Consider the following 23,025-nt stretch of genomic DNA (forward strand, 5'->3'; position numbering starts at 1 on the left):
AGGCTCGCCCTCTGGCCTCCCCCAGCCACCAGGGACTGCGCGCCCCCCCCCCCCCCACCATTCCAGGATCCCAGAATTTGGTAAACAGCACTCCCAAGGTGCTCCCTACCCCATGGGGAGAGAGAGAGATCTCCATCCAGAACCCTGGCATTGGTTCCCACAATGTCCCCCACCTTCAGGCAGGACACTGGTCCCAGGACACTGAGAGGTACCAGGACCTCTCCTGGGGAGTCCTGGGGGGTCCTCAACCTGCAGGACCACAGCACACAAAAGGGCTTTGCTTAGGGATGACCTCCTCCTGTGCACAAGGAAATCCAACCAATGGGGAGTCTGACCTCAGCCCTCCCCACTCTCCAGGCCCCTCCCCTGGAATCCCAGCACAGTGCCTCAGGTGGGCAGGTCTGGGGTCTGGGAAGCTCGGTGGGGTTTTGAGGCCTTCTGGGCAGGGGGTGGTCCATGCCTGGGTCTCCCCGTTCCCCAGCCCCGTGCTGCTACAGCCTAATGAGGGACGAAGGGCTGGGGGGACCCCTCAGCTTAAGTGTGGGCTCCCTCCCCAAACTTGCGGACTCACTGCCCAGGCTGGGCCTCTTCAGCACCTTCTATTTGGCTCCACTCCACAGAGGGGAAACTGAGGCAGGGATCAACTGCTGTCCACCGGCCTCCCTGGTCTGACCCATCGCGACCCAGGTGCACATTTGGGCTCACTGCCTTCCAGGAAGCCGGCGTCCCTGTGTACCATTGAGGATATCCTCAGCTGCGTCGTGCGGGCCTCGAAAGGTCCCGGGAGACCCCGGGGGGACACGCTCTGCAGGAGCAGCACAGAAGGTCACCAACCCACTGACCGCTTTCTCTGGTGGCCTGCATTTCAGAGCCAGGGGGCTCAGCCCGGGCCTCATCCGGGATGAGGTAGGTGGAGGCCCCAAAGCCCCGAGGGGCAAGAGCCAGGAAGGCTGCTGCACACACACCAAACTGCTCAGCGGGCCTAGGTTTCAAGAGCAAATACGCAACGGCACAAATGAACACCTAATTCGAACAGCACACGGACGGGTTCTTTCCCTCTCGCACATCTCTGCAGGTGTGAATGCAGCGCACGCCCCTCGCTTGCCCTTGGCTTCTTTGGAAAGCGTGCTCTTTCGTCCTGCACTCGTGCAGTGCACACACCTAGCACCCGTACGTTATAACTTCAGAACGGTAGCAATTATACAATTACCAAAACTAATAAAAGCTTAAAAACACTCCAGAAATCAACAGAGGAAATACTGCCGCTTTACTTATTTGAAAGCAAAATAGCCTTGTTGGCCGGCATAAGTTCCTCTGTCAAAAGGGAAGAGCCCGTGCAGAGACCGTAAGTGCAGCCCCCACCCCCCACCCCCCGCCCCAACATTCCGACTTTATCCCACAAGATAAAGCGGGTCAGCGATTCTCTCCAATTTACACGCACTTAAAATTCTTTAGCTTCTTCAGCGGGAAACTCCTTTCGACACACCCTATGTGGGGCCAGGCTCGGCCCCCCCCCCCCCCCCCCCCCCGACGCCCAACGCCCAACCCGCCCCAGCCATGCCCGGTGTGGGCCAGAGTGCATGCAACTCGTTCACCTTTTAATTACAATCTTGAAATAAAAGTGACAGGATGTTTTGTGACCTTTTTATTGTGTTAACATGCTCAGAGTGAACTGACCCCTAGGCCCTGAAATAACAACAAAAATATATTGGTTAGATACTATAATTCTGGTGCCTGAAATAAAGACAAATAGAAAACTATATTAAAACATTAAAAAGTTAAAAATTTTCATTAAAGGTATTTACATGTGTATTCTGATGCCAAATTTATAGACACATTTCTTTTAAATTAAAATATTTTGAAATATGAAAATAAGAGAAATAAATATCCACAACATATTCATAGTGAAAATTATTAATTCTTGTTCCAAATTTACATTTTTATTTATAAATGGCCAAGGGATCCTACACTTCCTTCAGAATTGCCTGTCCTGTATTTTCAGTTCCTTAATAGCCTCTAACTCTGCAAAGCTCTTTGTAGCCGCTAAGCAGGGCTCACTTCGACAGAAACTCCCGCTCCTTCTGTAACCAGCAAGGCTAACCGGTCTTGAACGCATCCAACTGTTCAATCACTAAAGTGAAATATTTTTATGAATCTTTTTGAAGTTACGATATATGGAAAATATTACATACATGTTTTTTGCGAGTGCTGATTAGAGGGAAGAGAATGGCTCCTCGATTAGCGTTTCTCATCACTGCTCGTGTTACGGAGCGGCTCGCCTGGAGGAGGGGGGACCAGGTCGTGGCCGCGGTCTGTGAAGCCAGGAGGGGTCGCGTCCCAGTTCCCTCGGCGTCTGTGTTCTGCTCTGTCTGATGAAGGTTTACGTTCTTTCTCCCCACTACTTATTTCTTAATTGAGTTATTTTTTGCAGAGGCAGTTCTCTTAGTCCTATTCTTGCTGTGTTTTGAGTCAACCATATGAGAAAGTGTTAGTTCACCCAGAACGGAGAGTGGTTAGTGCAAACTCCCCGTCACTAACCCACTCAGGGGACGCACTGCTCCAACGGCTATGAGGGGTTTTCCGAAACGTGTTTTCTTTCACGCGGCGGGGAAGTAAACAGGTGTGTATGCTGATGAGGCGGTACAAATCCCACCCATTTCTCAGCGGCACCCCGGAGGCCTGCTGTCTACTCGCCTACCACTCGGGAGAACGGAAGCATGCTGGGCCGCGGGCGGGGTGGGAAGGGCCGGCCTCCCTGGGTCTCCGGGGGCCCGGCAGGCAGCGGGAGCGCAGGCCGGCACAAGGGAGACGGGACGCTTCTCGGCAGGTTTCAGACACACCCTGGCTCTGCCCCGCGGCCACCTGGACACGAAGCCCGGGAACCGCTTCTGTGGGACACGAGGGCCGGTCTCTTCATTTTAAGCCATGTTGGGGTTTGAAGTGTCGCGGGGCGTGTTTGAGACAAACGAACTTAGGGCTCCGATTCGTAGATCTGCGAGGGGCAGGACAGGCCCAAAGCACACACCCGAGCCTGCTGGTCCGCGCTGAAGGCTCGTTCGCGCGTGTTAACCAAGCGCGGCTGCTCCCCACCAGGGTCGAGGGCGAGGCCATGCCTGCTCAGGGCTTTGAGAGAGGGCTGCTCTGACCGACACGTGTTCAGGGCGCAGGACAACCGGTGGAGAGGCGGGTCCTAACTCTGTTCTAGAACCACAGGTGTGGTTCTAGAAGGAAGGAGCCGGAAGCACCGGGAGGAGAGCCCCGATGGAGCCACAGGGCGGCAGGCTCGGCTCCCAGGGGCTGCAGCTTGGGGTCGGGCGGGACCCAGCACTCCGCACGGTGGCAGGGGTGGGGGTCGGGGGGGGGGCCCTAGCGGGGCAGGTGCTGCAGGGGGACCCATGCGTGGCGACCGCAGGTGCGTCTTTCCCTCTCGTGACGGCGGGAGGTGCGGGGTCCGCACACAGTGGGGAGGTGCGCTGGGCGGGGGCCGGCGCCCGCCGAGATCCGTGCCCGCCGTCTCTCTCCAGGCTGGTTCGCGCGGCCCAGTGAGCCAAAGCCCTGCGGAAATTCTGCCACGTGAGAGAGAGAGACCGACGTGCACGAGGTTTACAGCGAAGCCTTTATGGAAACCACTCCAAGCGCTTGAGGAGAGGGCGCTCTGCTCGCAGGACACCCGACCCGGACAGGGAGGCCGGTCCCCTTCAAACGGAGTGGCTGCTCTTCTGGCCACGGCGGCCTCGGAGGCCAGAAGCCTGGTTGCTTCAAACCGCGCTGAGCTTGGTCTGAACCCCGGACGCAGGCTCTCGCGTCAGCCCCTCACAGGGAGCGGCAGGTGAGGACAGCAGGGCCGGGGGCGGAGGGACGGCGGGGGCGGAGCACAGGGTCGCCACGTCCAAAGGCGGATCTTAGGAGAGATGGTTCGCAATCAAGAAACTTGCTCAGTCCCTCGTGGGGACGAAGGAGACAGAATGTGGGTCACGTCACCGCTTTGTGTATGTTCTGCCGGAGCTTTTGCTCAGTCCCTTTGGGGTAGGGATCTTGCTTCCGACCTTGGATGCGGAGGTCCCTGATTTGGTCGTGGCTGGGCCTTTACCTGCTGGACACACAACACACAACACACAGGCCCCGTGTCAGCAGGGAGACTAACACACCAACAGGGCGCCAAGCCACAGTGAGGGCATGGCGGCCAGGTGTCGTCAGGCCCTGGGGAGCAGCAGAGCGCCAGCGGGGTCTGCAGGGGGCGGCACAGCGGCCACTCGGTCCGCAGGCGGCCGGCTGAGCGGGGCACGTGTGGGAGCTGGCTGCCGGGCTGAGGAGCAGGGCTCGTGCGTCCCCAACGGGCTCACAGGAGACGCCTGGCCCGGGGGCGGGAAGAAAGAGAACTTGCTCATTTGCCCGGGGGGTCGGCTGTAGAGACTCACCCCCGGAAACGAACAAAAGCAGCAGCCACGTGACTACAGCTTCGCTTCCAGGCTGAGTGGCCCCGGGCAGGCGCCCCCTCCAGGTGCCCATGTTCCCTCCGTTACGAGAGAGCCACGCTCGGCCCTCGGCCGCGTATCTGGCAGGTGGAGCCCAGAGCCCACATCCCGCCACACTCGTTTTTATTACTCTCTCACTTATTAACGCCCCTGAAGTAAGAACGTCCGTCCACGGTTTTTCGTCAGGAAGAATTTTCTAATGAAAGACGCCCTGCTTTCCTGTCGGCGTTCTCAATCCAACACAAAGCAGCTGCAATTACAATTTACGAGGCAGGGAGCGGCGATATCTGTGAGTCTACTCTCCGTCTGTTTCCAAGCGCTCCGCTTTGGCGATGCAGAGAGCCGGGAGCAGGGGCGTGCGCCCGAAGGACGCGGCGGGAGCCCTCAGGCAAGAGCGAGCGTGGTGCTGACAAGAGGTCTGGGCACACATCAGCCTACTCGCTACGGGCCATCGGCCGGACACGAAGACGGGAGGGAAGCACGTCTGTGTGACCCCAGGGGTGCGGGGACCCCGCCACGCGGCACCCACGTGCAGCAAGGCCCCAGACCTCACCTGGCGGCAGCGCCTTGTGCAGCACGTGCGTCTTGCGCAGGTTCATCGTGCAGCCGGCGGGGCCCATGAGGTGAGCCTTCCACGCCTGAAACAAAAGAGGAGGCACACGCCGCGTCAACCAGGCGACCGAGAGGGAGCAGACGAGCTGAGCTCCTGTCAGACCTGAAACCGGAGGCGGCCGCAGCTCCCGACGTGGCCGCACCTCACATCCTGACGCGGCACGCGGAGCCCCTCGGTCCTCGTCACCTCCGAGCACAGCGCGCTCGGACTGTTGTCACATAAGCACGTGCACGTGAGTGGATTCGGGGAGTACACGAGGCAGGGTGACCTCCAGGAGCGGGGAGTGGCCCCTGGCTGCCAGCCGGCAGAAAACAGGGACCCCAGTCCTGTAGTGACAGAAGAATTCTGCCAGCACTGGGGGAGCTCGGGAGAGCCCCCCCCCCCCCAGCCGAGCCCACGGATGAGAACGCGGCCCAGTCTACGTGTCGCTGCGGCCTGGTGACTCCTGGAGCAGAGGACCCGTTCAGTTGTGCCCACGACTCCTGCCCCACAGAAACTGACATCATAGAAGGATGTTTGAGCCGCCAAGCGTGTGGTGACTGGCTGCAGGCATGGACCACTGAACCGAGAGCAAGCAGAGAAGTCCAAGAGGCCTGCTGACGGCCTTGGAGCCGCGAGCTGTCGGACGCCGGGGGACACGACTGCCAGGAGGAGAGGGGCTGAGGTCTGCATCACACGGAGCAGGAGATGACGGCAGCCACACAGGGACCGGGTGTCCCATGACAGCTAGTGTCACGGTAGAAATCCAACCCCGGACACAAAGCCTGAGTTTCACACGCGAACGGAGAGAAGGTGTGTGCACGTGAGGACTACTTACACGACTTTTGAAAGGGAAAACCACTAAAAACGGCCCTGTTAGGAAGGAGGGGTGGTAGGCAGGGGCAGGGACTGCAGCTGCTCTCTGTTCTTCTGTGCATATGTCCCATTTTACAGACTTCAGAACTGGTCGAGTGTTTTATATAATTACAGGACTTAATTTTACCCCCCCCCCACCGAAAACCGAATACACAATAAAGCAGGTGACTGTAAACGCATTGTGGCCGTGAAACAGCTCGTGGACCCCCTACCGCCAGGGGACACGGAAAGGACGTGAACGGGGACTCGCGGCCCCGAGTCTGGGCACTGCCGCCAGGCACGTGCTGCGTGTGGGGTCGCGCAGTGCGCGTGGACGACGGGCGGCAGGCGGGTCTGGCATCTCCGGGGCTCTGAGAACCCAACCCTTGGGCTGGGGAAAGGGGACGCCGGGAGACACAGGATGCGTCGGAAATGTCTGCGTCGGAAATGTCCGGCTGAACTCACGAGGTGGTCATGTCAGCATTTTCACCTGGCTCTGTCCACCGGGAAGGCCAGCGACAGTGACCAACTCAGTAGCTGTGAGCGGGGGAGACACCGATGCTGTTCTAAAATATCCATTTCCACCGGAGGGAGCCCAGGTCCGGGGCCGGCCTGGGCAGGGTCAGCACGGAGCGGGCAGACCGTGACAACAGCCGGGGGGTGCCGAGAACACCGGGGTCCGACCAACAAGGCCAGGAGCCCGTCCGAGAGGCCGCGCTGGCCAGAGACCAGGTGACTCAGGCCTCAGAGAGGCTGCAGGACACCGGTTGAGTCTGCGTGTTTACGACACTAAGGGACACGCTGGTGAGCGGCTTGCTCCTGTGCAGCCCGTGGACCATGCGGGAGGCACACACGTTCTCGGCCGGGGGCGACTGCAGGGCAGAGGGAGGGACGCTTCTCTCGGAAGCGGCGGCCCAGCTGACGACTGAAGGGTGGCAGGCTGGGCTGCGTGGACCTGACGGTCCCTGACGGTCGTGGGATGTGCCCGGTCACGGAAGGGCGGGCCACTGGCTAAGAAGTGGCTGCGGGCAAGTCTGAGGTTTAAACGGACCCGGCCTATAGAGCCCACCTGCGATTCAAAGGAACCGGGAGGGAACGACCTCTTAACGGTGCCGAGAGGGAGGCCATCCGCAAACCCAGCCCATGGGAAACCCAGCCCATGGGAAACCCGGCCAGGCAGACCACTTCTTACCAAACTCTAAAACAGAGCACACGGAGGAGGCTACTTAGAAACACATCCAGCAGTCTCCGCGTGCGGCCTCACCGGGGGCCGGGACACTGACCCTGAGGGGAGGCTGGGGGACGCGCTCGAGAGCGCCTCCACGAGCACTGTTTCCGGAGCCCCACGGCAGAGCATTTCCAGAGGAAGCGACGTGCCGTCTGGCTGCACCTCAGCGTGGCCTGGGTGGGGAGCCGCAGCTGGGTGCACATGAGGCAGGGGTGGCTGTGAGCCCACGGCCACACGAGCTGGCGATGGGACGTGAGGGGTGCCTGCGGGCCCCTCTGCCCTGCCGTGCACTGTGTTGTGTATCTGACGTTTTCTGAGAGAGGGACGATAGGCCTGGGACGACGGCATGGGTGCAGGCCCGTCTGCTATGTGCTCTCCCAGAGGTCGAGGGCGAGCTGCAGAGCACGGCTGGGTCTGAGCCGTCTCGTGGGCACATCCCAGACGGTTGGGGCAGGGAGAGCCCACGGCGGGACCCGTGGGGAACTGCAGGTGCAGCGGTTAAGGGGGCTGGAGTGGAAGCGACGGAGCCAGAGGCAGGTCCCCAGAACCGCCCTGCCTGGCACGTGGAGGACATCACCACTGTCGTGTCAGCTGAACCACCGACACGAGCCTCAGACCTGCTCTGGTCAGAGCAGGGGGCCCAGGGAGGAGGGGGGCGGGAACCGGAAGCCAGAGTCCCCGGCGCCGGGGAAGGGAGGAGAGCTTGCAGTCGTCTGCGAGGTAGAACCTCCCAACTGCACTGGGCTGGATGGCAGTAATGAGAAGAGACCCGCACGTGTGGCCCAGACGCCACTCAGGGCCCCAGCGCACAGAGGGGTGCCGCGCCCAGATAGAGGCGAAAGCCCCTCGCGCTCACCCACCCAGAGCTGAGGCCCCCGCAGAGGGTCCACGGCGCTACAGGAGGGAGAACTCACGGGAGACGGCAGGTGACAGCGTGTCAGGCGGACCTGAAGCAGGACCGGGGTGCTCCCCGAACACTCACGGTCCCCCACCCGCGGCCCAGCCCTGACAGCCTCGTCGCCGGGTCAGCCCCGGGTAGGGTCACGCTCCAGTTAGGTCCTCACCTCCTCCCCCGGTGAGAAGTTCTCGTGGCACAGAGGACAGCGGTTTGCCAGCTTCTCCGGTTTGGCGGCTGAAACGGCATCAGCAGGACAAGGCTCAGCTCCTCCCGAGACCTGAGCCAGGAGCTATAGACACGGGACGGGCCAGCGCTCCACGCGGGGCCTCCCCGGGCAGGGCCCGGGGCACAGCGGGCACCGAGGGGTCTGGGCGGGGCCGAGCAGGCACTCACGATTACAGTCCTTTGCTTTTATGTGTCTGGGCAGCTCTTCCTTCAGAACAGCCTCATTGCAGCGGTAACACTTTCCAAACCCGTCTTTCTTGTCGCATTCGGTCAGCAGGTGCTCCGTCAGGCTGGAGATCTCGACCACCTGCATCCAGAAATGCAGAAGGAAGCAGGGTGCTGAGAGCACGGGGCGCGTGCGGCACCACCTTGCACTTGTTCCCCAGGGGTGGAACACGCACACCTCTTCTCTCACTCGGTCCTGACCCCACCGGCCCCAGGGGGCTTCCTCGGGTGCTCGCTATACTCTGCTGAAGACCCCGTGTCCCCTGTGTCTCCCTCCTTGTGTTATGGTGGTAGTGCACAGAGGACACTGCCAAGGCGGGGGGGGGGGGACGGAGGAGCGATGGCTAACCCCCGCAGTACACGCAGGAAGCCGCGGAACAGCTTAGCCGTGTGGCCTCTGGGTTCAAATCCCGCCTCCCCGTTGCTTGTAAGAACGTGCAGAGACGGGGTCACGAAAAGACTGTTAGGAGAGTCTCTCACCACCCAGGCACGTTCAGCAGGAGTGACCACTATGCACGGACTCATACACCTGCTGGGAATCCAGCCACCAACACGGGCTGGGAGTTGGGGGGAGGCTAGAAGTCTGCACTGCCAGGCTGTGGGGGGTGGGGGTGGGGGCTCTGCCTACTTGAGAGCTGCTGTGTAGCCTGCAAGAGCCCCAAGGTAGAGGCCAGAAGTTCATTCTCCTCCTTTATTAAGAGGAAGGCCTTACTGCATCAGAGAAGATATGCAAATCCGGGGGTGGGAGTCTTCTTAAACAAGATACACAACGCGTAAACCACGGGCAAGACGAACAAGGTGGACAGCGTTCAAACTTAAAAGACACGCTGGGGTGACAAACAGGCCAGACCCCAAGCGGGAGAGGGCAACTATGGCACCTGGGGCTGGCCAAGGACTCCGGTCCGTGCACCTGAAGCATGACTACAGATCAGTAGAGCAGGACCGGCAACGCAATTCAAAACGTGAGCAAGAGACTAGAAGCTATTTTACAAAAGAGGGCACTCGGGTGGCCAAGAGACGGATGGACAGGGGCCGCACCTCACTGTGGGCAGGAACCACGGAGCTGGCGAGGATGTGGCACAGCCCCCCACGCCCTTAAGACCCCTCCGGAGCACGGCCTGCGTCAGCCCCGCAGCCCAGTGCTGGCTCGCCCAGCCACTCCGCCCCCGGGGGTGCACCCAAAAAGGCATGTTCGCAGGCGCACTGGGAGCGGATACAAGAATGTCTGTGGCAGCGTTATTCGTGATAGGCTCTAACCGGACGCAACCTGAGTTCCAAAAACAGTAGGATGGAGGGATGAATCGTGGACTGCTCAAACAACGGAACACTATAAAGCTGGAAGACCAACCTGACATAAAGTAGGTACATTTCGTAGGGTTCTATCACGTAAACCTAAAACACAAGCAACACTAACTTGTGGTGTCAGAAATCAGGACGGTGGGGTGACTCAGGGCGGGGGGAGGTGGTGCACTTTGAGGGGCCTGGGTGCTGGGGACACGGGTGTGTTATTTTGTGGGGGCTCCACGGGCTCTCACACTCATGGCTTTACGGACGGGCACCTCCTGTCATGTGCTTCGCAGATGCCGTGTTCTCTGCAGACGGAGGGGCTGCGGCGACCCTGCACTGACGGGGTCATTCGCCACCACCGTCCCGGCGGCATTTGCGCACTTTGCGTCCGTATCACGTTTTAGTAATTCTTGCAACACGTCAAACGTTTTCACTGTCGTACGTGTGACGGTGACCTGTGATCAGCGAATAGGACTTTGCCAGAAGCCCAAATGCTGGCCAGCGTTTTTTAGTACGTGTGTGATGCACGCACGTTGTTTTTTAGGTGCGGCTCACACACTGAACAGGCCACAGGCCACAGCACACGTAACTTCCCCGCGCCCCGGGAAGCCACAAAGGTCACGTGACTCGCTTTCTTGCGCTCTGTGCGTTCCCGGGGTGGTCCGGAACGGAACCCTACCGCTGAGGTGCGCCTGCACGTTTACGTACGTGGGACACGGCTCGCTTAAAATAGCGGGAAAAAGTAAGAAAACGGGGTGACAGCCATTCAGCCACTTTCCCCACGACTTCTCCCTGGGGAGCGCTACACGTGGGGCAGGTCTGTGACGGGCCGTGGAGGGACCGCGTGTGGCCGGGCGCCTGACCTGCCTGCAGCAGGTGCATCTTGTCAGCATGAGACACTGCTTCCAGTAGTGTAGGTCCAGGCCCTCCTCCGTGAAGGACTCACTCCTCTCCCCACAGAAGATACATAAACTGAAACGAGACAGGAGCGAGAGATGAGGCGCGGAGGGGCCTGGATGCACGCGCGCCCTCGCCTTCCCTGGGCGGCCCTGCTGCCCTGGCCGGAGGCTCCGTGGGGGGCGGCCCACTTGTTTGACACAAGTCGGCTTTGGGTCCCGCAAGTTCTAACCCGCCAGCACAATCAGGCAGAAACGCTAACTTGCGTCGGAAAAAAAGGCAAAGGTGTTCTACTGAAATTCCTTGCACACGCGCTGTGGCAGCCGCACAGGGGACGTGCTTCGCTGTTGTCACATCTGGTACCTTTAACAGCCCTCTGACCATCAGCCGCCAAGCAGTGTTGGGTAAAGTGCGGGGAAACCGGACACACCCAGAGTTAAGCCCGTCAGTGTGGAGGGCAATTTACCAACTCGTACAAATGAGCGATGCGAGCCTATCAGCCCACAGGCTTGCAGTGCGCTGGGGCGAAAATATCTACTGAGTCGCGTTTTATGTGGCCGGTCCCTTCCATCTCTATACACCGGGCTGAGGATGACCCCACGCACTTATCTAAGTAGTGAGCGGCGGGGACTTCCGGGGCAGGACGTGCGGCTGCCTTCCCTCCTTCCATGTCTAAAATGAGAAAGAAAAAATGAAAAAAAAAAAAAAAAAAAAAGGTTATTTTTTAAAATGACCTTTTGTAGAAATTATTTTCCCAGTTTCAGTAACCAGTTTGGTGTGAAATACACTTAAAAGCACGTGAGTTAACAAAGGTCGTACAATGTCCCGCCCTCCAGTATTTGCTGAATGGCCGAGGGGACCGAGCACCTACCCTGACTGTCTGCCTCCAGTGCGGGGCCTGCCGTCTCCTAAGACACAAGAGCAGAAAGGTCAGGGACAAATGGCTGCACACAGTCTGTCCAGGGTGTGTTGACCCTGAAAGCAAATTCTTCTGTTTTCAGACTCTCTTTTTTCTTTTTGTTTTTAACATTTACTTATTTTTGAGAGACAGAGCATGAGCAGGGGAGGGGCAGAGAGAGAGGGAGACACAGAACCGGAAGCAGGCTCCAGGCTCGGAGCTGTCAGCACAGAGCCCGACGCGGGGCCTGAACCCACAAACTGCGAGATCATGACCTGAGCCCAAGTCAGATGCTCAACTGACTGAGCCCCCAAGGCGGCCCTGTTTTTAGACTTTCTACCAACAAGTAACACAGCTCTGTGAGCTCCCAATGCCCAAATACGTGTCTTCCCCTCTCAAGTCCCTGCCTCAGGCTACTGTCCCTGCTGCCGCTCCCCTGCCCTCACCGCTCCCCTGCTCCCCGCTGGCTCTCCAGCGGCTCACCTTGGTGCTGTGAGCTCTGGGCAGCACGTGACCATCGCCCTGCCCTGTGGATGCCCAGGGTGCCCCTCAAACGCCATTTCCTCAGCCGTCTCCCCTTTCCTAGCTGCTCATGCCAGGGGTGCCCTCCCCGGCCCCCCAGCTCGCCACCCCCCCGTGTGGATGAGCAAGCGTTCAGCCTTCTCTCCCTGGGGGTCCCAGGTCCCGGCTTCTCCTGACCAGGCCTAGCAGCTGCCCCGCCCACCCTGCTGTGGAGGAGGCTCCAGTGCCCCAGGTGCAAACTGGGGCACAAACCGGGAGAGATCTGGGCTTCTCCCCCTCCCCCCACGCAACCTCCATGAGCCAACCGGCGAATCCTAGGCTGCACTTCACGCACGCACAGGCCACCCTCCTCGCCTCTGCCCGCACGGTCCTCTCTCCAGGCCGGGGGCACTACTCAGGAGTCCTCCTGCGTGAAGGCCGGTGGCCCTGTGAAGGCCTCGGAGAGCAGATTTACTCTTGCTTGAAACCCTCAGACAGCTTCCTGAGTCACTCAGCTGTCCGCTCAGCTCGTTCTCTTCGGTGCCCCGTGCGCCAGCCACCCGGCTCCGGCCGCCCCTGAGGGCCCCTGGTGCTCAGGCTCGGGCTCTGGCCTCCTGTCGCCAGGCCTTTCCCAAGACAAGCCCCACAAGAGGCCCCCCGGAGCAAGGCGCCAGGCAGCAGCCCCTCCTCCGAAGCCGCTCCTCTGCGGTCCCCCACTCTCTCTCACAAGCTCCCTGAGTATCTGGATTGCTGTCGGATGCCGCCGAGAGAGGACAGGGTCCCTGGGGATGGGGAGTTTTGTCTGTTCTGTTTTCTGGCACACACCGTCCCCAGCCCACTGGCGGACCCAAGGGATGAAGGTCAGAGCAGCACTGTTCGTGGCAGGGACGCTGCTGGGCGCCACGCCCTGGAACCTTCTCTCCCGCACAGCTGACACTTCACGCTCCTCCGTGGCTACTGCCCACCCCCTCTCCCCCTTTCTTTCTTTTAGAGAGACGTTCTTTCTACTCAAGGAACCAAATTACGAAATCAGTGGCATGCAGCCGGTGTTTATATCCCCCAAGCACCTCCTGACCCCCCGCGGACGACGTCCCCCCGAGGCGGAGGACCCGGGGCTCCCTGAGGTGGAACGTCTACCTGAACCCCCCCCTTTTTAGTGCACGGGAATCGCACCTTCACATTCAGCCATATTTTCCTCCTTTGCCCCTGAAGGAGGCCGGGAGCTCCGGAGGGGAAATGTCCTTGTACCAGGACCATTTAGCCCGGAAGTTTCCTCTCTAGGAAACCTCCCCCCAGGCGGCCCTGTTTTTAGACATTAGCGGCTGCGAGCCGCTCGTGCCACTGCCTGGGAGGTGAAGAGTGGGGACCCAGAATCTAACACAGAGCAGCTAGTGGGAGGTCCCTTTATTCACCCCCCAGACTAGTTTTAGAAGCACTCGCAGCAGAGAACACACACAGCCACCCGCCTGAGGCCACAGAAAGTCACGCGAGCCTGCCGTGCGTCTGTCTGGGGGGCCGACAGCGGCGACCGGGGAAGGATGCGCTGACCTTGCCAGGCTGGACTCCGGCCTGAATTTCGGAGAGCACTGCCAACTGCCCTTGTAAAGCTTTAATTTCTTCTTTCTTTCGTTTTTCCGCTTCTTCTGTAGCTGCTTTCTTCTGTGCCTGATATGAAAATTATTTTTTCGTTAGAACAGCTTTTTAGGATGGTCTTCGAAATTGGGAGGGAATTACGGCATATCAATTACATCTCTTATATGTTAGAACGGTCGCTGACAACGTAAGGAGGGTTCAAAGTAAATTCGCCAGATCGGCCTGAAAACATTTACTGGCAGATAAAATCGCCCATGTTCTCTCAGCTGTCGTTGCTCTGAAACTGAGGGTCTCACAGGCAGCAAGTGCAAGGGCCTGCACCTGAGCTCAGAGTGCTGGTTTCCTCTACGTGGAGCTCCTCTGTCACTTTAGTTGGGGACCAAATAACCCCTTCGGTACAGGATCAGATCACAGTTTCACACAAACTAACGTACCTTCGTGTCAGCATCTGTAGGTCTGCCGTCTATTTTAGCAAATCCGTCAAAAATTGTTTTATAGAGAACGTTCTTGCGCGTGGTGTTGTCGTCTGGAGGGAGGTACTCTAGAATAAAAGCCCGGTGCTGTTTATACATGTCCAAAATAATTCTAACCGCTGTCTCTCGAACCTCATACACTCTGTGCTCCAGGGCACTCACTGAAAACTAAAAATAAAGTTGGGAGGGGTTCTTGTGGTTACTGATTCTTACAATAACAGTATTTTTTCCAGCATAAAAGAAATAAAGGCACATGACGAAAATTCAAAAAACAGACCACCACCCACACAATTCCATTATGACAGAGAGTTTCTCACCGTGTGTCTCACACACGTGATTGAACTCTGGTCGTATATGTAACTTTGTTTTGCTCTTTTCCACTTAACACACTAACAAGCATTTGTTTAGGTTACAACCTTCCATAAACTTCACATTAAATATTACAAAATATTCCAATCACGGAGAGCAAAGGTGAGAAACTTTACACGTCCACCATCCACATCACCAAAGCTGTAATTCTGCCGTGTCTCTGTGGGGCCTCTGTCTTTCAGAAGCAAGGCACCGCGGTGATGGCGTGAGTCCCCCGTGGAAGCCTCCTGGGCCCACTGTCCTCCCGTGCTCCTTGGAGGCGTGGCTCTCCCGAAGCAGGCCTGCAAGCTCCTACCCGTCCACTAGTCCACTAGCATCAGTGTGCGTGTACCACGGTGTGTTTAATGTTTTAAACAGCATCCTGCGCTTATCTTTCTGGAGCTTTCTTTTCCTGCTCGACACTCCTCTGTCAAGGACGCCCATGTGTTTCGGCCGCAGGCGCTGTCACGGGGACCTGTGGTGACACGTTCACCCCATCGCAGAATGGTGTTGCCGCGACAGTGGACCGACACCTCCCCGTGGTGGTCTGGGCGCCAGGCTGCTCACGTCCCACGGCGTCAGCCTGGCCACGGGCTCTTTGGTTTTACCCCAGAGCCTGTCTGCCCCCCACCGCCCCCCGGAGCGGCTCGCCCCCAGGTCTCCTCCCTTCCCCACTTTCTTGTACTCCCTCCCTGACAGCTCCCCAGCCCCACTGGGGCTCCGGTCCATTCCTGCACCCACTACCGTCTCCTCCTGTCTGTCACCTCCCTCCAGCCGTCCCTGCCCTGGGCGTCCAGCCTGGACAGTGCGGTCCATCGCTAGGTCACTTCCAGTGTTCATGCACACCCTTAGAGTCTGGGACCCCGTCTTCTCCTGCGTAGTCGTGGGCTGCGTGGACTGTGCCTGCAGACTTGAGGCACGTGGTGACTGGCCACCGCAGGTATCACGGGGACCCCGGTGCACAGGGCACCGACTGAGGCATTTCCAGTCACTTCACCTTCTCAGACGTCCAGGGGGCGTTTCATATTCCTTCTTGTCTCTTGAACCTCTGCCATCGGGTCCGGCTTCCGTGAAGCCCATGTGTTCCCTGCTCCACACGCAGCCAGCCCGCTGAGTCTTTACCAGAGCCACTCGGGACTTTGCTCCTGCGGTAACTGACCCCTCCTTCCCACTTCCGTTCATTTCTTTCTTCTTTTCCTTCCATCAGGATCACTCCTTCCAGCATTCAGATGGACCCGAATGTGGCTACGGGCTCGACAGGCCAGCCTCCTTCTTCAGTGCACACAGCCGTGGCACCCTTCCCAGGTCCTGTGTGTGTGGGCCACTGCGGTCACAGGAAGTGTGGCGGGAGCAGCCTGGCCCATAAGGACACCCTCACCACCCTCTCGTCGCTTCCTTCATTCAGTGACCTCCCAGGTTGTGCGTGAAAGCTGGTGGTGGCGACCCAGGAGGAAGCGGCGGCCCTGAGGGCCTGCGTGGGCCAGAGCGCCGTCTCTCCTCCAGAACCAGGACTGCAGGGGAGAGCCGCAGGCACCGCCCCTGCCAGCTTCCAGAACCGATGCTGACGTTGGCACCGTGGAGCGGGGCGCCCGTAACAGAAATTTAAGTGTGCGGGGCAGGCTCCGGGCTCTGTGCTGGGGAGCACGGAGTGAACGTGGGGGCGAGAAACATGGAGGTCCCCGTGGCCGCGGGGCTGCTGCCGCCAGAAGTGGTGGAGGCGGCTGGGTACTGTGTATGGGGGCTACCACTGGCTGCCCCTGGCATTTGTAGAAGAAGAGACAGGAGCTCAGGAGCGACCACTGATGGCCAACAGACTGCAAGTCGAAGCTCCTATGGGAGCCAGGCACGCGGAGTCCACAGAGGAGGGAGAGACGGCACTGAAATCACGCCGCAGACCCTGCCCTCCCGCACCGACAGGAGCGAGTACAGGGCGGCTGCACCGGACACCGTGTGTCCGCGTCCGGCCAACACGCTGGTGGCGTGTACGGAGCTTCCGTGCGGGCCATGTGGCACCAGGGACGCGGGGCCTCTGCTGTGGCCGTGTCTCTCCAGCGGCTTCTTAGTTGCACTAGGTTGTCCAGGCACACTAACTCCCTGCACTTCTGTAAACCTGACGTTCTTGCGGACTCGGCACCCGCCTCTCTGTGACCTGTCCACTGCGGCCAAGATCTGTACAGACCAGTTACCAACTCGGGGCACAGCCAACAGCAGGGAGACTTCTGGTGCACTCGTTTGTGACATGAAACAGTGACCGTCTTTCTGAGGTCATGCATTCGTTCGTTCGTTCAACAAGCAGTGACCGGACACCCACCGCACCCCAGGCCCACCTCCCGTGCGGAGGCCACAGCAGCACACACACAGGTGCACTTACCTTCATCACGTTATCGACGGTGAAACCCGTGTTCCCGGTGCCCAGGTCTCTCAGGAGCCGGGCCAGGAGGTCCATCTGACTCATTGCCAGATGAGCCGAAGAGTTGGCTTTTAACGGCTGTACCAAGTAAGGTGGGATAATCTGGAGAGACCTAACTTCCTTAAACAAGGCCATTTCCTATAAAAACCAACAGAACTTGTTAATTTTTACTGGAAAACGCTAGAGGCCACTTAGTATAATTTAGCATGATCCTCCAAATATGCTCGTGTTTCTATTCCAGGTGTACTGATTAAAAATAAAACCCTAAAGGAGCCTGTGCGGCTCAGTCGGTTGAGGGTCCGACTCTCGATTTCGGCTCAGGTCGTGATCCCAGGGTCACGGGATTGAGCCCCGTGTCGGGCTCTGCGCTGAGCGTGGAGGCTGTTTAAGATTCCCTCCCAGCCCCTCTGCCCCTCTGCTCCTCTCCCCACTCACACTTGCTCCTTCTTAAAACAAAAACAAAAAACCCTAAAGCATGAGAAATAAAACCATGATCACCCAAAGATAAATGAAAGATTTCCACAAAATGTGAGCGAAAACTTAAGATTTCTCTTCTCAGCATTTCCCAACTGTAAGAAAAAGGTTTTCTAATTTCTAAAATTCTCAAAGAAATGAGTGCTGTGCTACTATTTAGGAAACGTCAACTGAGAGCACAGCAGTCACAGACGGCTGGCGGACGGGGGCCTTGGGGGGCTCACAGGACAGCACGTAAGTCCACTAGCAACAGACACGTCTTCCTGTAATTAACGTGCTTATCACTCAGCAACCAGACACAGAAAGAAAACGATAAGACACTAAAGCATATGGGCTGCAATACAGAAAAAAATCCGTTAACAGCAGGCCACACCACCTCAAACAGCCTCTGGCTTTTCCAGAAGTCCCCTTTACGTCCGGGCCCCTGAGGGACTCTGCCCACGATCACAGGTGCGTGGGCGGCCAACCCCGCCCACAGCTCGTTCACGGCCGGCCCTGCGGTCTGCTGCTGGACGAGGGCACCGCACCACGGCACCTCCAAACTACTCGGAAACCAGAGGTCTTAAAAATGGCTTCATGGAGGAAAGACACGCTCTCATTTTCAACACCCCTTTTGAAAACTGCCATCTCCCCAAACCGAGTCACAAGCAAGAGGGGGTGTCTTGTAGGACTCTGGGGTCACTTTTACCTTATTAGCAGAACTCCCTCCTCCTTTTTCATACTCAACAAACTCAAGTTTGTTGAAGAAAATGAGATTAGTGGTTCTTCACACTAAAAAGGATCCCTCTGAGAATGTTGTACAGGACTTACGGGGTTCACAGACTTGCTGAAGCCCAAGCATGGACCTCGGGGCAAGAGCTCCCTCGGGATTTCCCACGATGCCTGGCCTGGAGGAGGCTCGTTTGCGGCAAGAACACAACTACTTAGATTGAGGTCATTGCACGTTTATCTCTTTGCCCCCAATTTCCTATTCTGGCTCAGCTTTCCGTCTAGTTTCACTAGAAGTTACTAGCGCGTGTCGACGCAGACAAATACCAGACGGGCCAAACTATACTTTACCGAAGTTTACGTCTAAGGCAAAACTCAGCTTTCAGAGCACAAGAGACGCAGGGCAGGGCGTCACGAAGGAGAATGGGTGACGCTCTTTGGGGAGACAGAACCTCGCAAGGCCCAACGGCTGCAGTGACACGCTTCTTTGCCGTTTCAAGTTTCACGGCGGCATCCGTACCTGGATAAAATTGGAAGCTATGACTCGGAGGCGAGCAGAGGAGTCTCCGGTCCTGGTGAGCAGAACGGGAATGGTTCTCTCCACACAGTGGGCCGTTTCGAGCTTACTCAGTTTGTGTTTGGGAATATATTGCGTAATTATCATTTTCAGCAATTTCAAAGAAGCCTGAAAGACCTAAGGAGAAAGTGATAAAAGCCGAGGCGCTCCTCTGACATTTACCGTGAACGATAAGCATGAGCATCGTGCTGAACATCACGTGCTACGGGAAGGGCCGCAGAGGGAGAGCTGAAAACCACTTCCTGAACACGGCGCCTCGAGCTGGGAAGACACGTGCCCGCACCTCACGTGTCAGGAGGCACCCACTTCGCCCTGGACGCCAAGCGCCTGACCTTCCTGCCGGGCCGGGGAAATGCGGACGGCGGTGCCGCCGGGCGAGCTCACTGTCACGGCCCCTGTGGGGTCGGGGGATTCGCTAATGGCCCCGGGCTCCTCGGGCTTGTGAAACATAAAAACGTCAACCGAGTGCCTGCGGGTCGCGGGGAGCCCGGCCTCAGCGAACGCTGCTTTAAAGAGCGCGGCAAAGCTGGTGCCGTTCGAGAGCAGAGCGCGTGGCCGGGCGGAGACGGACTCCGATGCCCTTGGCTGAGCACGCTTCGTGCCACAGAACCTTGATTCCCAGCGACACCCGTGCCCCCTCCCGGGCTACCCCGAGCCCCGGGGGCACCTCACCCGTAGAGCCGGGGCCACTGAGGGGCGGAGGGGACTCACTGGGGTCACGAGGTCTCTGACGGCTCTCCTCACGAGGAAGATGGACGCTCGCAGAACGTTCTTCAGCTCCTCCTTGGGGGCTCCAGCGGGCATCTGCATCAGCTGTTTGCACAGTGCGAGCAGCGCATCTTCCCGGTACGACCACGTCTTGGAATAGGCCCCAGCGACCTACCACAGACCGGAGGCTGCCTTACTCCGTGCAGGCGTTTCAGTGATGTCACGCCGCCCCCCAGGACCCTGCGACCCCAGCCTCTGTTTGTTCCGGAGAAAAATCTCTCGTGAGAACAGAATTAATACATACACTTAAGGAATGATTTCTCTAACGCAGAACACTGAAGGCCCTGCTAAAATACGGAAAGTGTCAGAAGTTCCGCCAGGAGAAGTACGTGAAGCTGGCGCCCAGGGGCCCGGGGACCAGGGAGAGGCCCACTGGGCTCATTTCAAGAGGAGACTGCCGTCCTCTGTTTTGTTTTGCCATCATCCCCCCCCCCCCCCCCCGAGTTAGCAGGTGTTCTGGGAGGGGCAGATTTTCAACATGGGCTCTGGCAATACTAGACAGTATCTTCAATACCCGTTCATAAAACCTTAAGTTCTAGCTTATGCGTCTGCTGTTTTATATAATTAATAATTCTCAGAAGGCTTCAATCGAACAACAAGGACATCTCAGACACAGAGCCGTGGGCGCCTGCCCGCCCTCGTCCCTCCCCGTGGCCCGTGCCCACCCGCGGGGCCCGCTCGTTACCAGGGCTTCTCCGAGTACGTCCACGGCAGCGCTGGCCTCTCCCAGTGCCTTCTCTGCTAAGGGCTCCGGCTCCCCGGTGGCAGCTCCTCTGGGAGCCTCGCTGCTGTCCCAGTCACTCTTCGCTGGTTCCAGGGCCGCCACAGGCTGCTTCCGCGTAGCAGGAAGGGGCCGCTCATCGTAGGGCACGGCCTGGAGCTACAGGAGAGGAAGGGCGGCTACAGAGCTCCGGCGGGGCTCCCCCACTGCCAACACCATGTCTACACTGCAGGCTTACTGCTCTGCGCTGACCTGGCCTGAACAACGGTATTTCGCTAAATATCAGTTTCATCAGATTAGGACGACTTATACAACGGTAGGATTTAATAGGAAAAATTAGACAGGGTCTCTATTCCTTTCTAAGTTCACTACAGACCTAACGACAAAGTGGCCCGAATTCTGCGTCAGGTGCTATCCACTGCTGGTAATTACAGTTCACAGGACATGGAACTGACTAGGGTACAAGTCATTGCGTTTTCTTGACAAGACTTCTGTTTTTTTCCATACTTTACGACTTAGCAATAACGATCAGGCCTCATTTTAAACGTGCTTGTCATCCGGCAGACTTCTAGGAAGACGGGCGGCCCCGCCGAGGACCTCAGGGCAGCCTTCCGCTCCTCCTGCTGCTCCGGGCGGGCGCTCAGCCCCACAGGTGTTCGTCGGGCCCCCGGCCCAAGCAGTGGGCGACACGGACTCCCCGCCTCCCGGGGCTTCATCCCCACGTGGAGACTGACACGCACCTCGACAAGTAAGCACGTAGCAGACTTCCGGAAAATTAAGCGAGAGCAGAAATTGCTGAGTCATTTCCCGAGGCAGGTGTCACTGGGACGCTTCACTCACACTTAATACCCACTGAGACATACACGGGGGGTACACTGTGTGCGAGAATGAGTTTCTCATCTTCCAAAATCTACTCTGCTATAAAACACGTTGATGTGGTAACAAAGGGGACGTTGGGGTATCATGTGCCGAGGTATTAAATATGACCTAAAATAACGAAGTTACACACAAGATGCTCCTGGGGAGGCAGCCACACAAGTGCCGTCCTCGCTGGCTTTCCTGGGCCTCAGGCTGCAGCAGAGCCTCCCCGTGCCCGCCTGGCGCCCTGCCTCCCCACCCAGAGGCCACCGGCCACACCGCCTGGCGCGCGGACGGGAGCTCTGGTGAGGCCCTCCTCTGGTCCCTGTCACACTTCTGGGCCGGCACGTGACGGATACGTTCAGGTGCGCACGGTCCCTTTGGACGGGACGCCGTGTGCACCTGAAGCCACGTGGCAGGTCCAGCCCCAGGGCGCCTCGGACCCACGGGAAGCAGAGTTGAGACAGAAGGCAGCGGGCGTCGAGGACACTGCCGAGCTGCTGAATCAAACCAAGCCCGAACCTACGCGGGCCCTCGCGTCCCTTGTTACTGAAGCCAGCAGGCCCCCAGTTTAGCCGGGTTTGCTGTTACCTACAACACAGAAGATTCTGGAAGCACGGTACCTTGCATGTGTACGTGACAAGCGCATGACTCATCCTGAGGGTCTACCGAAGGCAGCTTACGTTAGGCCGCACAAACACTGTCTCATTTATTCCTGGAAGCAATCCTTCCGGCTGCTGCTTGCGCCTGCTTACAGGTGAAGCACAGGCTCCGGAGGCCAGCGTGTCCCGGGCCGCCTGCGGCGGGAGGCCCGGCCGGTCCAAGTGCACACAGGGCCTCCCCGGGAGGGGTGATTACCTGCCGGCTGCTTAGGCTTCGGCACTTACGTCCCTGTCCTGGAACGCGGGACGGGTGGGGGCTGTGCGGGCATGTGCCCTGATCCCTGCGCTGGGAGAGCCCGGGCACCAACGGGTCCTCACTGCGTGTCTCTTGATTGTGCTGCACCCAACGTGAAACTGAGTTACCTACGTGGGTCCTGAAGTGAGGGTCCGCGGCGGGCGGGGCCTGGTCCGCTGTGGCGGGCTGAGGAGGGCCCAGGGGACGTGCCGGAGGCTTTTCCTGAAGGAAGGGCTCTGCACGCAGGCTTTCCGGGGCTCTGTCCTCTCGCGGTCGAGAGAGCGCTGGCTGCTGGTGGCGAGGACTGCCAGAGTGCACCAGGGGCTGCAGGGGCAGGTCAGGAGGCCTTCGCACCTGGGGAGAAACGGGACCCTTCATTCCCGGGGCTGCTGCCGTGCCATTCCCGGGCGGGGGGGGGGGGGGGGAGGGTGCGACAGCTGAGGCAGGCCGAGGGGCCCCCAGTCCTGTCGCCCCATCTGACCCGTCTCTCGATGGCTGTGTGCGCTACGGAAGTGGCGGCACGCCAGAGCGCCAGCGTGACCGCGAGCATACCGCCTGGGTCACTGCAGGGCGGAAGTGCGCGCGCACACCTGCCAGCAGAGACGAGGTACGTGGGCAGAGCGCGCCTGGCGAGACCCGAACCCGGCACGGCCGTGCGCTCCGCCCTGTGGCTGCGAAAGCGGGTGCCTCTGTGTCATCGTGACATCGGTTAGCTTGCGCCGGGCACGGAGGGAAGTGCACCGGACAATCTCCTTTGAGGTACGCCTCGTACATAGGGTAAGGAAACCGAGGACTGGCCCTGAGATCACACCACCAGCAATGGGGCCGGATCTGAGCCCGGCAGTGCCGCGGCAGGGTGCGCGCTCTCACACGGACTCCGTTGTGCGGCTCTGGGCCTCAGTTTCCTAGCCTGTGATGTGGGATGGACACCACTGCCCGTGTGGGCTCTAAAGGTCCGAGGCACGGCATCTCCCAGGAGACCGTCTTAACGAGCCGGGGCTGTCGGGACTGTTCACGCTCGACGCTCCCGAGGCCATGAGGCACACGTGAGGAGGGCTGGCAAACGAGGAAACCGGGCTGGGGAGATGCAGGGAGATACGGGCCCCGGCCTGTTCCC

At 58.8% G+C, this 23,025-nt stretch overlaps 1 protein-coding gene across 6 annotated transcripts in view; it reads right to left on the reverse strand.

Annotated features, from left to right (window-relative positions):
* Positions 1 to 1,632: 1,632 nt before the first annotated feature.
* CEP104 (centrosomal protein 104) overlaps positions 1,633 to 23,025 on the reverse strand; it is a 35,360-nt gene continuing 13,967 nt past the window's right edge. For 5 of the 6 annotated variants that reach the window (XM_030328261.1, XM_030328260.1, XM_030328258.1 and 2 more), the window contains 14 exons: positions 22,041 to 22,262; positions 20,118 to 20,312; positions 19,376 to 19,543; positions 18,608 to 18,781; positions 16,867 to 17,043; positions 14,109 to 14,315; positions 13,630 to 13,746; positions 11,554 to 11,590; positions 11,288 to 11,354; positions 10,649 to 10,757; positions 8,442 to 8,580; positions 8,215 to 8,282; positions 5,029 to 5,113; positions 1,633 to 4,093 (listed from right to left, as the gene is read on the reverse strand). In XM_030328261.1, coding sequence (XP_030184121.1) covers positions 3,978 to 4,093; positions 5,029 to 5,113; positions 8,215 to 8,282; positions 8,442 to 8,580; positions 10,649 to 10,757; positions 11,288 to 11,354; positions 11,554 to 11,590; positions 13,630 to 13,746; positions 14,109 to 14,315; positions 16,867 to 17,043; positions 18,608 to 18,781; positions 19,376 to 19,543; positions 20,118 to 20,312; positions 22,041 to 22,262 — 1,881 coding nt within the window. In that variant the 3' untranslated portion in view covers positions 1,633 to 3,977. The remainder of the gene's footprint in view (positions 4,094 to 5,028; positions 5,114 to 8,214; positions 8,283 to 8,441; positions 8,581 to 10,648; positions 10,758 to 11,287; positions 11,355 to 11,553; positions 11,591 to 13,629; positions 13,747 to 14,108; positions 14,316 to 16,866; positions 17,044 to 18,607; positions 18,782 to 19,375; positions 19,544 to 20,117; positions 20,313 to 22,040; positions 22,263 to 23,025) is intronic. The other variant, XM_030328262.1, reaches the window with a different exon arrangement.

Source organism: Lynx canadensis, chromosome C1 (assembly GCF_007474595.2).
Source record: "Lynx canadensis isolate LIC74 chromosome C1, mLynCan4.pri.v2, whole genome shotgun sequence".
NCBI lineage: Eukaryota > Metazoa > Chordata > Mammalia > Carnivora > Felidae > Lynx > Lynx canadensis.